This window comes from Amphiprion ocellaris, chromosome 16, assembly GCF_022539595.1.
Source record: "Amphiprion ocellaris isolate individual 3 ecotype Okinawa chromosome 16, ASM2253959v1, whole genome shotgun sequence".
NCBI lineage: Eukaryota > Metazoa > Chordata > Actinopteri > Pomacentridae > Amphiprion > Amphiprion ocellaris.
The window spans coordinates 19333495-19348722 of NC_072781.1; the positions used below are offsets into that span (position 1 = coordinate 19333495).

The 15228-nt window shown below is 39.2% G+C and overlaps 2 protein-coding genes across 2 annotated transcripts; both read left to right on the forward strand.

Moving 5' to 3' along the window:
* The first annotated feature begins 366 nt into the window (after positions 1–366).
* On the forward strand, positions 367–14775 carry prdx3 (peroxiredoxin 3). Its single transcript, XM_023277139.3, has 7 exons — positions 367–461; positions 7622–7733; positions 8852–8993; positions 9159–9294; positions 9553–9656; positions 12954–13119; positions 14605–14775. The coding sequence occupies exons 1-7, from the start codon at positions 426–428 to the stop codon at positions 14653–14655; spliced, it is 747 nt and encodes a 248-aa protein (XP_023132907.1). The 5' UTR covers positions 367–425; the 3' UTR covers positions 14656–14775.
* LOC111573123 (uncharacterized) lies at positions 3711–5548 on the forward strand. The gene is made up of 3 exons (XM_023277138.3): positions 3711–4361; positions 4455–4513; positions 4611–5548. The coding sequence occupies exons 1-3, from the start codon at positions 4318–4320 to the stop codon at positions 5357–5359; spliced, it is 852 nt and encodes a 283-aa protein (XP_023132906.1). The 5' UTR covers positions 3711–4317; the 3' UTR covers positions 5360–5548.
* Positions 14776–15228: the final 453 nt, after the last annotated feature.

The window sequence follows — 15228 nt, forward strand, 5'->3', positions numbered from 1 at the left end:
TTTTTTTTTTTTTTTAATAGATTTGGTCTCAGGAAAAGTAAATTTACACAACAACTGCATGTTTTAGCATTTTGTACATGGATTATTTGAAATTTGGTGTGTGGGACGTAAAATGTCCTCCAATTCTCTTGTATTGTTCTGTTTGGCGTCAAGTATCATTCATAATAGTTTTGTCAACATCATGAGGCGCACCTGAAGGCAGCATGACAACAGAATAGCCCTGCGGTGCTATTTTATTATATATATATATATTTTTTTTAATAAATAAAAAATTATTTGGTTTACATGTTTGAGAAGTCGAACTAGCAGAATAACAAAAACGAGAATTCATTACGTTAATGTTTTTTTTCGTTTCCTGTTTCAAGGATTTACGTCGAGCACGTGCATAAATGACGCACTGACCGCTTCCAGTGACATAATCCAAGATGTCGGCCTCCATCGGAACACTGCTGAGGACTTCTGTAAGTAAAACTTCTTTCAGAGCAGCAGCTGCTCTCCGTCCGCTCCGTCCCGCAGCGCTCATTAAGCAGTAACCAGAGTCCATAGCAAATATCGATTATTAATTCTTCTGCTCGCTTAGCCGCTGTCATGTCGTCTGTGTCGCACATTTGAACCGACTGTGGTGCCAAACCTCTGGTCCGCGGCCGCAGCGTGAGACGAAAATGTTTTATAGGAAATACTCGAAGGCTTTTTGTCTCGTTTGTTTTATTACTTCAAACAAAATTAACAAAATAAGTATCTGTTTGGTGTGGTTATAGATAATATTTGGTAATATAACAATTTTCTATCCATATAGAGGGGGCATACTTTAAATGTATTGGAATTATAAGGCATCTTTGAGTAAACTTCAAGTATCATTTGAGTGTCCTGGTTTTCGGTAATCAAAATATGGTCGCCCTAGTGTTAGTGTCATATTTCGTGATGCTTTTGACACTTTTCTCTATGAAAAAAATAATTCATTTCAACCATATAGTTATAATTTCAATAGCAGTAAAGAGTTTTAACATGATCTAAATCCTGAACTGGCACTTTTAAGTGGAATGCAGCCATGGTAACATTAATAATGTGGCTTATCTGCACATGCTCCGTGTTCAGCATCCTTTTATATCATTTTGTCACAAAGGAACGTGGAACTAAAAACACACAAATATGTACTATTTAGTATTTCTAGTATAGACAGTTGTGTAATGGAAATATACAGGGATTTTCATTAGAGGGCTTAAACTACCTCTTTATGAAAGAAATAAATTACTCTACAGTGATTAGAAGGAGTTTTTTAGTGGAGTGGATATGCAAGAAAATTTAAAAAAAACTATTAAAAAGCTGAAATAAACAATTCATAACCTTTTCATATAAGGAAACACCAGCAAAGGCATCTAAAATGTGTTTTTTTGTTTTTTTTTTTTTTTTTTTTTTTTTTTGCTTTGTATTCAGAGCTGATTTTGCATTAGTTATCCAGAGCTTTGTGGTGCTCAGTTAAATGGCTAGCCTGCATACTATTAATCTGAGTGTCTGGTAAATAATAGTTTAAAAGATAGATCTTTTAATAATCCTTTACAGGAAATTACAGTGCCACAGTAGTTTCAGAACAGACGTACCACCACTCATTTCCTCAAATAGCTTCCATGCTTATTAAGTTTTGTGCATTGCAAAACCTTATAGCAGTGGGCATAAAAGACTTCTTGTACCTCTCAGATTTGCACCTTGGTGCAATCAGTCTCTAACTGAAGCTGCTGCTATTGACCACCTTCAGGGCGTGGAGTGGGTGTGTAGGGTTGGTCCTTACTGACCACAGTTTTTTGTTAAGCCGCGGCCACTTAGCCGGCCTTCCTAATCAGCTTCTCCAGTCTGTTTTTGTCCGCTGTGCGGGTGCCTTCTCCCCCATCAGGCCACCACTGAATGGTAGACACTGCACGGCAGGGGTTGGCAGATGTTAAATGACCTTATTCTCCTAGCTTTGTCCCTTCCTGTACTCCACCTCCATATGACTCTTCCAGTCCAGTTCACTGTCGAGCTGCACACTGACGTACCTGTGGTTTGTGACCACCTCCAGTGCCCCTTATGGTGACAGGTGTTGGTTGGGTCCTAAATCGGAGTAAATTACATCATATCAGACATGCTTGTCTTGTAGATTAGTCATAAAAAATAAGAGCCATGCAAGTTTTATTCATGTATCAAGCAACATAAAAGTGAATATAAGCCATGTCATTTATTTGCCGTACTTTACATTGTTTTTCTGTGATGTGTCTGTTGTACGTGTGCACATTGCAATGTCAATCCTGAAACAATATGGAACAGCTCTGAGATGATGTTTTTCTAGCTTAGAGCAATTTTTTGATACTGACCAGCACCAAAATAAGACTTTTTAAAAAGTTATTCTTAAGCAGTTTTATTAATTGCAATGTAATTTACTCAAGTATACTGGGACATTTTGTTTATCAAAAGCTCAGAAATAAGAAAAATGCAGAGATCTCTGTTATGTAGGGTAACATAGACTCACTACTTTTACTATACATTGATTGATCAAAAGAACCACAGTCCAAAAATGTGCTGTAGTTAATTGATTATTCTAAATTTGCCTGTAGGTGTGAATGCAAGAGTGATTGTGTGTCCTGTTTTAAGTTATTCTGTTGTTTATCACTGTGAAAGCACTTTGGTCACCTTTGGGCTGTTGTAAAGGACTATAGAAATAAACTTTGATTGATTGATTGATTGATTGATTGATTAATTATGCTTACTGTCATGCATAGTCTCCCCCAGGGCTGAACATTTAATAGAAACATTATTCAAAATCACAATCCAAAGCACAGGAGCTGTTATTTCTTGATAAATGTAAACAGTTTCACCAAACACCATCAGAAATGAAGCATTGTGATGGTACAGAGAAGCTCACAGACTACAAATCACATTCTCCGGACATTGGGGAACATTATTGTTCAGTACAGACTGCAGCAAAAACACATCTTATTTATTTTTGAGTGACATGAATTGTAAAAATTTCCATTCCCACTAAAATTGCAACTCATATTGCAATTTCAATGTCTTTCAAAAATAATGACTGATTTTTCTTTGCATTTTTGAGTCCCAGTCACACTCCACAAGCCAATTCTGAGCCACAAAAACCTGGTATACAAGCAACAACAGCCCACCTATAGTATGTTACTGTGCTATGTGTCAGTTTGTCCTTTGTGTGAAGAAATTTTCATTCTTAGATAAAGGCATGGACACGTCTGTCTGTAGCACCATATCTTCCTTTGTCCAGTTGGATAAGAGAGTTTACATACTCGGCATTCTTTCTTTCTCCTGAAGCCAGCCGCATACATGATCACTTGTATTCAGAGATGGGGAGGGATGTGAGATACACATAGCTGGTTTATGCTTGTATAAATGCAGCCTTTTATTGAGAAGGTTTTCACAGTTAAGGCTGCTTCTACATGTGTCAGCTTCTGCTGTTGTTCTCCATTTTCTTTGGCTGAGCTTTAATAAATGCCTCTTTGTAGGACATCTGGAGTCTCCTGTGAGCATTTCCAGCCCGATCTAACCTGATAACATTCTGCATTTATATCAAAAGCCTGCCTATACTTTAAATTGCAAAGACTTGGTTAGAGGCCACGAGTACTATTGATTTTTGTTTTATTGCCAACAGAGCTGCAGTATTATTACTGACACCTGTGTTATGAGGCAGAATGTCTGCTGTGAAAAAGACCTGTTCAGAACACAAACTGAACTCAAGAGGGTCATTTTTAAATGAAAGAAAACAGCAGCTATTCATGACCTTGACCAGGATTCATCATTTTTATTTTTGTAAGTAACTACTCAGCAGAAAGCAGCAGGACGGAGTGGAGCGGATTACTGCCACTGCACAGGAACTAAAGCTACTCCTTGTAGCAGACGTTTGCAGTCACAGAGGAGGAAAATAAGAGCATAGTCAACTAATGCAATCTTAAATTATGGATGACAGGCAAATAAAGGAAACATGCACAATACTGCACTGCACTCACATAGAAAACGCAAACTCTCATTGGTCCGCAAGACTCCTGTTGTTTTCTTTCTTCACATTTGAGGCACGGGAAGAAGAAAAGGGTGATAATCAAGCAACAAAATGAACTTACTGTTACTGGATGTTGAACCACTCCAGGCCTGGATGGAGGTTACATAGAAAGTACAAAGGTGAAAGCTGTAGTTCACAGACATGCTGAGGAGTTCAGTCAATCAGCAGCCAATGATGGACACCTGCACGTTGTTGCCGTCTTTATCTGGGATTGGCTACAGAGTATTTGCTTTCACCTTTAATCTGCACTCTGAAAGAAGAAGAGAATGGTTCAGCTGACTAATAAGATGGCTTCTTGGAGCTTTGCAAGGTATGTGATGCTTAAATTTTTTTGTGCATTTATTTTTTACTTATTCTGTACTCGACCGCTTTTAAATTTTGACCGTTCTGTTTTACTTTGCAGCCAGCTGCTCCTCGTTGCTCTGCTAAGCTGGACAGTCTGTTGCTTCCCTGCTAGAGGAGGTAAAACTACAGCTTCACTGAGACTCTACAGAACTGAAATGTTATCGCATTGTTTCTTGCGCTATTAAATTTTACCACAAACATTATTTCCCCTTAGGCTCGGCCCAGAGTCATTCTTATAGGGACGTGAATCCTGGCTTCCCTCCTCCACCCACTAATATCCATGATCCTGCTGTTTCATACCTGGTGGATCGACGTCATCCTCCCTCTGGCTTCCCTCCTCCATCCAGTAATCTGAACAGCCCTGCTGTCTCCTACCTGACGGATCGACATCATCCTCCACCCAACTTCCCTCCTCCACCTACTGATATGAATGATCCCGCTGTTTCATATCTGGTAGATCGACAAAACCCGTCTGGCTTCCCTCCTCCTTCCAGTAATGTGAACGGTCCTGGTGTGTCGTACCTGGTGGATGGTCCTGTAACCTCCTCATCAGCCTACGTGGAGCCCGGACCCGGCATTCTCCCTGTTCCCCCTGTATATCAGGGAGGAGAGCGTGAACGCTTTGCAGGAAATGTTGAGCACGGTAACTCAGAAAGGGAAACTGAGGAGCTGGGCCTTCTGCGTTCCCCTCGTCATGTGCAACGCATTTACCAGGGAGGCGAGTTGAGTAACTACGCATTCAGCTTTGAGCACGGAAATTCAGAAAGGGAATCGCAAAATCAAGGTTTCAGGCCAGGGCCTCCTTTCGGTGTAGCTGAGCAGCAGAGTGGATTCACAACTGGTGGAGGCCTCATGCAGTCTCTTCCACGGCCCTGGAGACTGTCTCCACCAGGTGACTTATACTTCTTCCTCACTGGTCCAGCTTCCTCCTGGCATACTGTCCCACTTCCGTACAGAGCATGAGGCTGGCAGAGATCACTGGAATAGCAACCATTATGAGAGACACAACATCCAAATTACTGAAAACCCAGGCACTCCTGGTGGAGTCCAGCAGCAGATCAGCTACTTTCCCACAGTTTAACAGGACTCCTGCTAAAATGAAATGTGAATAATAAAACCTACGTGGAAAAAAAAAAACTTGAGTTTGCAGTGGCTTATTTAAGGTCAATGGAAACTTCAGAACCTTCTTTAAAAACTCATGGGAGCAGAGCCTCTGTATTCATGTTTGAACATTGGTGTTTGTTGTTTTGTGTTTTTTGCCTCTCGACTAAGAACTTGGTAGCAAGTGTTAAATACAATTCTTACCTGAAGGTGGCACATGCTGGCATGACAGCGACTCTGCTTGATCACAACCACAGAGTGATGTTCTTTTCACCAAGTCACTGAAACTAAACAGTAATGCGGGTATAGAATTAAGCTCCAATATAGTCACTACTACTTTACAAAAAAGGCAAGGGTTGCATGTGTGCCTGATCCAATAGTTGCTCTTTAGTTGGGGGGGGTGGGGGCATGAGGCCCAGGAAGTCTTCGTATTAAAGCTGAGTGCAGACAATCGATGTGGGTAAAATCCTGGATTATTCAACATACTGATCAGGAATTGATTCATTTCTACTTCAGTTAAAATACTGCTCATTATGCTTTACTGTAGACTTAGTTGTTTTAAATAGTAATAAGTTGTGGGGGTCTTTCCGAGTCCCCTCAATTCCTGCCACCCTTTACATATTTTGGACACACGATTCGGTATCCGTACATAACATACACATGCATAACACACGCCTGTGCTCAGCGCAAGGTAATTTTGTTTGTGGGTACATCTATATTAAATGGCCACATTCTATAGTGCTGTGATTTCTGATCATCAATAACTAATCAACAAATGCTGCATTTCTGACAATGCCATATGGGGGAATGAACAGCCTCTCTGAGTGCTTTTCTAGTTAAATTTTTTTTTTTTTACATTTACAATATCATTCCTCAACTTCTTGCATCTTCATCCTTCTCACTTAAAATGTGAGCAGAGGAGGCTAAGAACAGACAAGTTGAGGAAACCGCCGACAAAATGAGACCTTCTTGCTTTGAAGTCGTAATTTAAATGTGACGTGTGGCTCAGTTGCATCTTCTGTCCATAGTTTTCTTACTGCTCCTGTATTTTGTTTTATGGCAGATGAGCAGAGCAGTGCTCATAGCAACTGAGAAAATGTTAGAGGAAGGCCATCTTTTTTATGAAAAGACATCTGCAAGGGTCACGAGGAGGATACACCTGTTCATCCTCACTCACAGCTCCTCCAGGAGCCTGCTACCTCTAGATGCATTTTAGTAATTCAGAAATCCCTCAAGATGGTGGTTATGATTGATTTCTGGTTCAAAGGCTGGAGGACAGAGGAGACAAGGAGGCTCTAAATAGAGAAATGAGATGAGCCTCTGGCATTAATATGCATTAGTCTGTTTTTTTGATATATATATCTATATATAAATGAATGCTCTTTCACTTGAAGACGAAGTGCATTATGTTTTTCCAGGGTTGTCTGTACTTAGCCTTAATAGCAAGCAAGACTTCTTCGTCCCTGTTTTTAGTCATATCATACAAAAAAGTAGTTTTAGAAGTTAAAAGTAGTAGCATTATTGAAGTGTTGTGGTTATTAGGTAGTATTTTAAAATAGCAAATATATTTTTAGAGCTATAAGGTATTGCTATTACAAAAATTATAAAGTTTTCTTGTATATTCAATATGTACAATGTAAAATCTCTCAATAAAGACTCAGAGAATGAGATAATTAATGGTGCTGCTCTTGAAAAAGGTTAAGTGTATGTTTTTATCCAGCCTGGAGAAACCGCTTGTGTCCTTCCTGCTGCTTCATTTGCAGCCGTTCGTTAAAAAGACGCTCTTTTGGGAAGGTTTTCTTTAGCAACCCTCGCTAAGTGCCTCGGTATCTTGCATTAAGCATCATCTTCGCTCACTAGATTCTGTAGTGGTAGCAATGAAAGAAAACTATAAAAAATGTTCGAGGGAGGCTATCTGTGGAGAAAAACATCTCAAAGTAGTATGAACTGAATGAAACACCCATTAGTTCGTATCACTTTAAAGCAGATTCTTTACTACGTTTTAATCATCCGGTTGAGGACACAAACAATGCTGACAGTTTGGAAAAGAAGTTCTGATGAGTTTCTTAGTATTGTTCCAGTGTATTTGTGGATTATTCATGTTGAATTGATGTCTTTTCCTAGGCTAGGGTTGCAGTAGGAGGGCTGAAAGTCGCAGCAGCAAGTCAGCATGGAGCCTGTGGAGCTGCAAGAGTCCTGGCTGCTCCTGCACTGCAGAGATCCTGCTTCTCCACCAGTAAGGACACAACCAGTCACAGAGCATGTAGTCAGAGTGTCACAGAAACAGGGAGACTGTCAGAGATGTTTTTGCCATTTCCTGCTTTATAGACCAAATCATTAATTGCTCAATCAAGAAAGTATTGGCAGAAAAAACAATGAAAATTTGTATTTTCTGGCCACAACACAATTTAAATGTTTATTAACTTTCTATAGTATATAGTCCTATAGACCTCCTGTATATAGTCTTCTACATGGTATTTTAAAAAAAAAAGCTGTATATAATGTTATCTGCAATTTTTGCACTGTTTTTTTTTCTTATTTATTCTTGCACTGCCTTTATACTTTTATACTTTTTCTTTGGAGCTGCTGTAACAGTTAACTTTCCCCACTGTGGGATCAATAAAGTTTATCCTTATCCTTTAAGTGTTTTTATCAATGTTTCTCTGTGAGGATAAAAATAGGATAAAATAACTGCATAAAAACCAGTGAATGAGAAAGTGTGTCCAAACTTCTGACTGGTAGTGTATGCTGTAGATAAAGTAAAAGCTCATCTTCAGATTTTAGCTGCAATTAATTTTAGAATATTTAGTGTTTTTCTGTTACTGTTATATATCACCTTGTAGGAAATATATGAAATATCGTGTAAATTATTAAGATTGATGTTATATGGTAGTTTTTTGTTAGCTTCTAATGAGATTTTTCTTGGACTCAGCTGTTTAAACCACAGAATTTGACTCGATGTGGTTCTATCGTTACAATTCAATTAAAAAATATCTGCCATTAACACAACAGTGCATTGCCCCATCCGGTTAGAAAATGACTCTTGCTAAAATACTGAATGTGTAGAAACTGTTCAGAATAAAATCTGAAATTGCAGTTGCATACAGTTGTTTTCTGAAATGTTATCTTTACTTTATAAAGAGTTGCCACTGTGGTGTCTGTACGTCACACTGCAAGAACTTTGATATTTCCAAGCTTTGTTTTTATTTCTCGTGCCAAACTTTACATGCTTGACAAAACATGCATCCAGAAATACATTTACAAAGGTTAAACATCAAAAAAACAAAAAAGAAATGCACATATCTAGAGCTTGTCCTGATAAATGAATAAATGTTATTTGACTTCCTCTATCAGCCATGTCCAGATGGGCCCCTGCTGTCACTCAGCCTGCTCCTGCTTTCAAGGCCACAGCTGTCCACAATGGGGAGTTTAAGGAGATGAGTCTCGCTGACTTTAAGGGCAAATACCTGGTTCTTTTCTTCTACCCTCTAGATTTGTGAGTATTTATGAAGGGGACATGCATAATGAGATGAAGTCAGTAACGTGAACGTTAAACTTGATAAAAATCATGAATGAACATAATCATCAACCGTCTGCAGTTATTATTTTGTGATTTTACTCACAGTGCCTGTCGTTTTTCTCTGTATTTCTTATGCTGCAGCACATTCGTGTGCCCAACAGAGATCATCTCGTTCAGCGACAAGGCCAACGAGTTCCATGACGTCAACTGTGACGTGGTGGGAGTGTCTGTGGACTCTCACTTCACCCACCTGGCATGGATCAATACTCCACGAAAGGTACGCCTCTTTACGTGCAAATTATTCAGGAACAGACACACGGGGCTCACGGGTTCAGCTGGGTCCGCCTTTGAAGTAGGACGTTCAAGAAACCTTTCGTAAATGACTGACCGGAACGTGTTGTTATTCTGTTCGCAGCACGCAGCTAAAAGGATCGGAAAAGCAGTAATTACTAGAGGTCTCCTAGCTGCAGTATGAACTGTATGCAGCAGCTGTGTCTATGTATTTACCTGCTCTTATTTCATGGTGTGTTGTCAGGCTGGAGGTTTGGGCAACATCCACATCCCCCTACTGTCAGACCTCAACAAGCAGATCTCTAGGGACTATGGGGTGTTGCTGGAGGGTCCAGGCATCGCACTGAGGTGGGTGATACGGAAATGTACCTGTTTTACAATTGTAAAGACTTACTTCAGTGAAAATCTTTTTTTAAAATCTCCATATCATGTCTATAAAGTGGTTTTATGTGCTAGAAAATATGGCATGAGTGAAATTAGCGTCAACACCACAGCCCTAAAAACAGATCTAGACAGTCGGGGTTTCATATGTAACAAACCTGCTCGCACAGTGGAGCTTTATGTATCATTAATCTTCATTAAAATTGGTCTCTGGTTCAGACATACCACCTCCAGACATACTACCAGTTAAAAGTTTGGACACACCTTCTTATTTAATGTTTTTTCTTTATTTTCATGACTATTTACATTGTAGATTCTCACTGAAGGCATCAAAACTATGAATAAACACATTTGGAATTATGTAGTAAATAAAAAAAGTGTGAAATAAGTCAAAACATGCTTTATACTTCAGATTCTTCAAAATAGCCACCCTTTTCTTTGATTTCTGCTTTGCACACTCTTGGCATTCTCTTAATGAGCTTCATGAGGTAGTCATCTGGAATGGTTTTCCAACAGTCTTGAAGGAGTTCCCAGAGATGCTGAGCACTTGTTGGCCCTTTTGCCTTCACTCTGTGGTCCATCTCATCCATCTGGATTGGGTTTAGGTCAGGTGTCTGTGGAGGCCAGGTCATCTGATGCAGCACTCTATCACTCTCCTTCTTGGTCAAATAGTCCTTCCACAGCCTGGAGGTCTGTTTGGGGTCATTGTCCTGTTGAAAAATAAATGATGGTCCAATGCTGTATTTTCAGGACTGTGGATGGACAGGAGTTTAGGTTATTTAACTGACAACAACACAGCCAACAACGTTGTCCAAATCCCTTACTGCAACATTAACTCTTAGACTGTTGCAACCGGATGGGATGGCATGTTGCTGCAGGATGCTGTGGTAGCCATGCTGGTTCAGTGTTCCTTCAGTTTTGAATAAATCCCCAACAGTGTCACCAGCAAAGCACCCCCACACCATCACACCTCCTCCTCCTCCATGCATCACAGTGGGAACCATGCATGTAGAGACCATCCATTCACCTTTTCTGCGTTGCACAAAGACACGGCAGGTGGAACCAAAGATCTCAAATTTGGACTCATCAGACCAAAGCACAGATTTCCACTGGTCTAATATCCATTCCTTGTGTTTCTTGGCCCAAACAAATCTCTTCTGCTTGTTGCTTTTCCTTAGTAGTGATTCTCAGCAGCCATTTGACCATAAAGGCCTGATTGATCAGTCTCCTCTTAACAGCTGATGTAGAGATGTGTCTGCTACCAGAACTCTGTGTGACATTTATCTTCTGGGCTCTAATCTGAGGTGCTGTTAACTTGAGATTTCTGAGACTGATGACTCAGATGAACTTATCCTCAGCAGCAGAGGAGACTCTTGGTCTTCCTTTCCTGGGGCGGTCCTCATGTGAGCCAGTTTTGTCATAGCGTTTGATGGTTTTTGCAACTGCACTTGGGCATACATTCAAAGTTTTTGCAATTTTCCGGACTGACTGACCTTCAGTTCTTAAAGTAATGATGGACTGTTGTTTCTCTTTACTTAGCTGATTGGTTCTTGCCATAATACAGATTCTAACAGTTGTCAAATAGGGCTGTCAACTGTGTACCAACCTGACTTCTGCACAACACAACTGAACCTTGACAAGGCACACCTGTGAAGTGAAAACCATTTCAGGTGACTACCTCATGAAGCTCACTGAGAGAATGCCAAGAGTGTGCAAAGCAGTAACCAAAGCAAAGAGTGGCTATTTTGAAGAATCTTAAATATAAAATGTGTTTTGCCTTATTTCACACTTTTTGTTTACTACATAATTCCACGTGTTCATTCATAGTTTTGATGCCTTCAGTGAGAATCTACAATGTAAACAGTCATGAAAATAAAGAAAAAACATTAAATGAGAAGGTGTGTTCAAACTTTTAACTGGTAGTGTATATGGTTGAATTACGCCAATATTACAGTTTGCCATTATGTAGCTTGGAGTAGATTTACAGTGTGTGAGCAGAGTTGCAGGTGAGCTGGTGTGCTCAGCTGCCATAAATAGGGAGGTTGGCCTGGAGAAATAGACAGGGACACTACATCTGTGCATACTAATGAAGGAAAAAGCTGTGGAGTTGTATCTAATCCGTTTTATGGTAGGAAGGGATTATCTCCATGGAAAAGGACTGTTTTAGTGGTTTAATTAATGACAGGAGAGGATTTTAATTAATAAAAATACAATTTACAAGAACATTATTGTCTTAAATACAATAATAATTTGTTTATCTTCACACTGACACAACAGTAATATAACTTAGTGGTAATTTGCAGTCAATACAATCCAGTAGAAAAAGAGTGCAGCTCTGATAAGAACCACAGGAGAATCATCTAATTACTGCTGCTATTACACATCATGTAGCTAACGTCACTTTTATCTGCCACTACCTAATATAGAGAGCATTTGATTTTTTTCGTATTTTTCTTAAGCCAATTCTGCAAGACTACTGTATTTGATTTTTATTCTTTTTTAGAAGGCCCATCCACATTGCTTTTTATTTTTTGCCAGCTCAATCTGTGCAGCCTTTTCACATAAGCTCAAAGTAAAAAGGAAATATGTCTGCCATCTGTTAGATGTGACTTTAACAGACAACGTATTTGGTGAAGTTTGACAATGTCAGTTTTAATTTTCATCCACTCACACCTCTGACGCTATATTAGGAGTTTTTCATTAATGCCTTAAGAGAAAGAAGTCAGAGAAAACACTTAACGGTCTCTATCAGCTGAGCTCAGTGAACTTTCAGTGAACCAGTAGGATTTGACCTCATTAAAGCTCAGAGTTCAGCTTCAGAGATGCTGTTTATTTTTTATAATTATATAAGTTAATTCCTAGGGTTGCTGCTGCTGTTCCTACTGTTGGGGTTTTCATATATACAGAACTGATTGAGCGTGGCTTTAATTTTCTGATTGCCTGTGTGATAGTGTTTTGTCTTTCATGTGTTGCGTTATTGTTAAGGAGAGCTGCAGCGATTATCTGATTAGTTGCCAGCTGCTTAATTACTCCCTGGCTATTATAATAATCAGCTTAAATCATTTCTTTAGAAAAAAGTCTATATTCCAGCTTATTAAATGTTAATATCTCATGGTTTATTTCCTCTTTTATGACACCAAAGTGAATATCTTTTGGCTGTAGACAAATCAAGACATTTTAGGACATTGTCTTGGGCTTTGGGGAACAGTGATTGACATATTTCACCATTTTCTGTGTATAATGTGTATCTTCTGTTGCTAATAGGGGCCTGTTCATCATTGATCCAAGTGGCACCGTGAAGCACATGAGTGTGAACGACCTGCCGGTGGGCCGCTGTGTGGAAGAAACCCTTCGTCTGGTGAAGGCCTTCCAGTTTGTGGAGACTCACGGCGAAGTTTGTCCGGCCAGCTGGACCCCTGAGTCCCCAACGGTGAGTAACCCTGGACTCTGTGCACATATCAGTCCATTTCTCCGAACTCCTGAGTCAGACCTGTGTTTCTCTCTGTCAGTTTAATTTCATTAATCATTCACCTGGAGAACGTGTGTTCAGGAAAAGCAGCCTGGAGAAACTGCTGCTTCAAATTGTGCACAAGACCTAAGGTTGTAACCACATAAGGAAATATGTCTATGACGTGGATTCCTATAGTGTGACTCTGTCCTTCACCTTCATTATACTAAAGTAAAATTAGCTAATATTTATCCTTATGTGAACCCCACATCAGGGGCATCAGATGGCTTTGTTAGGTTCAGAAACCAGAGATTCTAATTCAGGACCTGCTTCTTACTTGGTAAACACCGGGGACACATATTCAATACTCATAGGTATTTGAGATCCCCCTCAATCGATCACAGCTGACAGAAACATTTGGGGTGTTTGCTGAAGAAGCTGACCATCCACAATATAAATGAAATGCTATGGCCTTTAGCTCTCTGTTTGCTAGATGACCAATTTTTCCTAAGTGGAAAGATGAAACACAGCCCTGACTGGATTAGAGATCTAACGCAGTGTTTACAAGAAGAGAAAGTTCGATCCACTCGGATGGGATCTACTGATAAATCCCTTAAGACCCAGCGGCCTTTCATCTCACACATCAAGAACTGGGCATCTTGAGGATGATTGTGTCTGAAATGTGCAGCAGGTTTGGTAGTAATACAGGGTGTCTATAAAGTCCCTTTACAGTTTTAAGAATTTATTACAAAGGCAGTTGATGAGATATCTTAACCAGATTTGTTTTATTGTATTCAGTGGTTGTCAAAGTTTTTCTACCTCATTTAATACACCTCTATATGGGCACCATTAGTTGCACAAAGCACATCAAGACGGTACTCAATTTCTTGCCATGTTCGCTGTAACATAGCCTCATCAATGGTGGCAATGGCATCAGAAATCTTTTGCTTCAAGTCAGTAATGTCTCATATCATTGTTCAATACATGATATCTTTAACATAACCCCATAGAAAGAAGTCCAAGGGAGTGATATTGGTGGCCAAGGAATTCTCAATAAACCATGATACACGTTGTGCCTTCTCTTGAGGTGTAGCCATATTTTAGGGTTTCATTTAACAGTACCTCTTTCACCAAGAGGATACCTGAAACATACAATTTCAATGTGATTACAAACTTTAATAAACACTGATTTCAACAAAACAAATCTGGTTAAGATGTCTTATCAACTGCCTTTGTAGGAAATTCTTAAAATTGTAAAGAGACTTTATGGACACCCTGTGTATCTGTTCTAGGTAGCATGGTGTAAGTTAAGCTGTGTGATCACATTTTTATATATTCAGTTTCTTGTTTTAGTGACATTTTTGAGATATCAGCTTAAGTTTCCAAAATGGAACAAAAGCGCACAAGTTTTTGTTAGACGGGCCCATTGGACACTCATTAAGTTTGTCTTGTCTGTTTGCTCTTCAGATCAAACCAACCCCAGAGGGATCGAAGGAGTACTTTGAAAAAGTCAACTGAAGATTTCATCAGCTGCAACAGTAAATGATGCAAACCTAAAAATAGCTCTTCTAGTTTATCATTTATAAGATTTACTCAAACACAGCTGAACATACCAATAAATCTATTCTTTATAAGTGACAGCTCTTTGTCTGGATTAATGTTCTGGTTTTCACTTTATGAGCTGTGGTTCTGACTAATTTATGGAAACCGCTTTTTCGCAGCAGCTACTTTCCTGACTCCATTAACCCTCCTGTTGTCTTCGTTTATGGGCACCAAAACATAATGTTTGTCTGAAAAAAATCCAAAAATTCAGCAAAAAAATTCCCCAAATTTCTGAAGATTTGCAAAACCTCCAGGAAGAAAATTCCAATACCTCCTTAAAAGTTTCCCTTAAAAGTATTGCTTTCAAAAAATGCCCCAAATTTGGAAAGAAAATTCTTGTAAATATTTTCAAAAAATGAGTAAAAATCTTCCAAAAAATCCTAAACATATCTAAAGTGATTACATATATATCAGTAAAACTTCTATTTTTTAAAGAACTATGACTGTGTGGTCCTGTGACTGTAATACTACCATCTTGTAGTAATTGCA

What these genes read in the sequence shown, in the direction of transcription:
- LOC111573123 (XM_023277138.3), top strand. Translation starts at nt 4,318, where the DNA reads ATGGTTCAGCTGACTAATAAGATGGCTTCTTGGAGCTTTGCAAG. An exon ending in GCTTCTTGGAGCTTTGCAAG is followed by an intron (nt 4,362 to 4,454) that starts GTATGTGATGCT and finishes TTTACTTTGCAG; the next exon opens with CCAGCTGCTCCTCGTTGCTC. An exon ending in TTGCTTCCCTGCTAGAGGAG is followed by an intron (nt 4,514 to 4,610) that starts GTAAAACTACAG and finishes ATTTCCCCTTAG; the next exon opens with GCTCGGCCCAGAGTCATTCT.
- prdx3 (XM_023277139.3), top strand. Translation starts at nt 426, where the DNA reads ATGTCGGCCTCCATCGGAACACTGCTGAGGACTTCT. An exon ending in GGATCAATACTCCACGAAAG is followed by an intron (nt 9,295 to 9,552) that starts GTACGCCTCTTT and finishes GTGTGTTGTCAG; the next exon opens with GCTGGAGGTTTGGGCAACAT. An exon ending in GGACCCCTGAGTCCCCAACG is followed by an intron (nt 13,120 to 14,604) that starts GTGAGTAACCCT and finishes TTTGCTCTTCAG; the next exon opens with ATCAAACCAACCCCAGAGGG.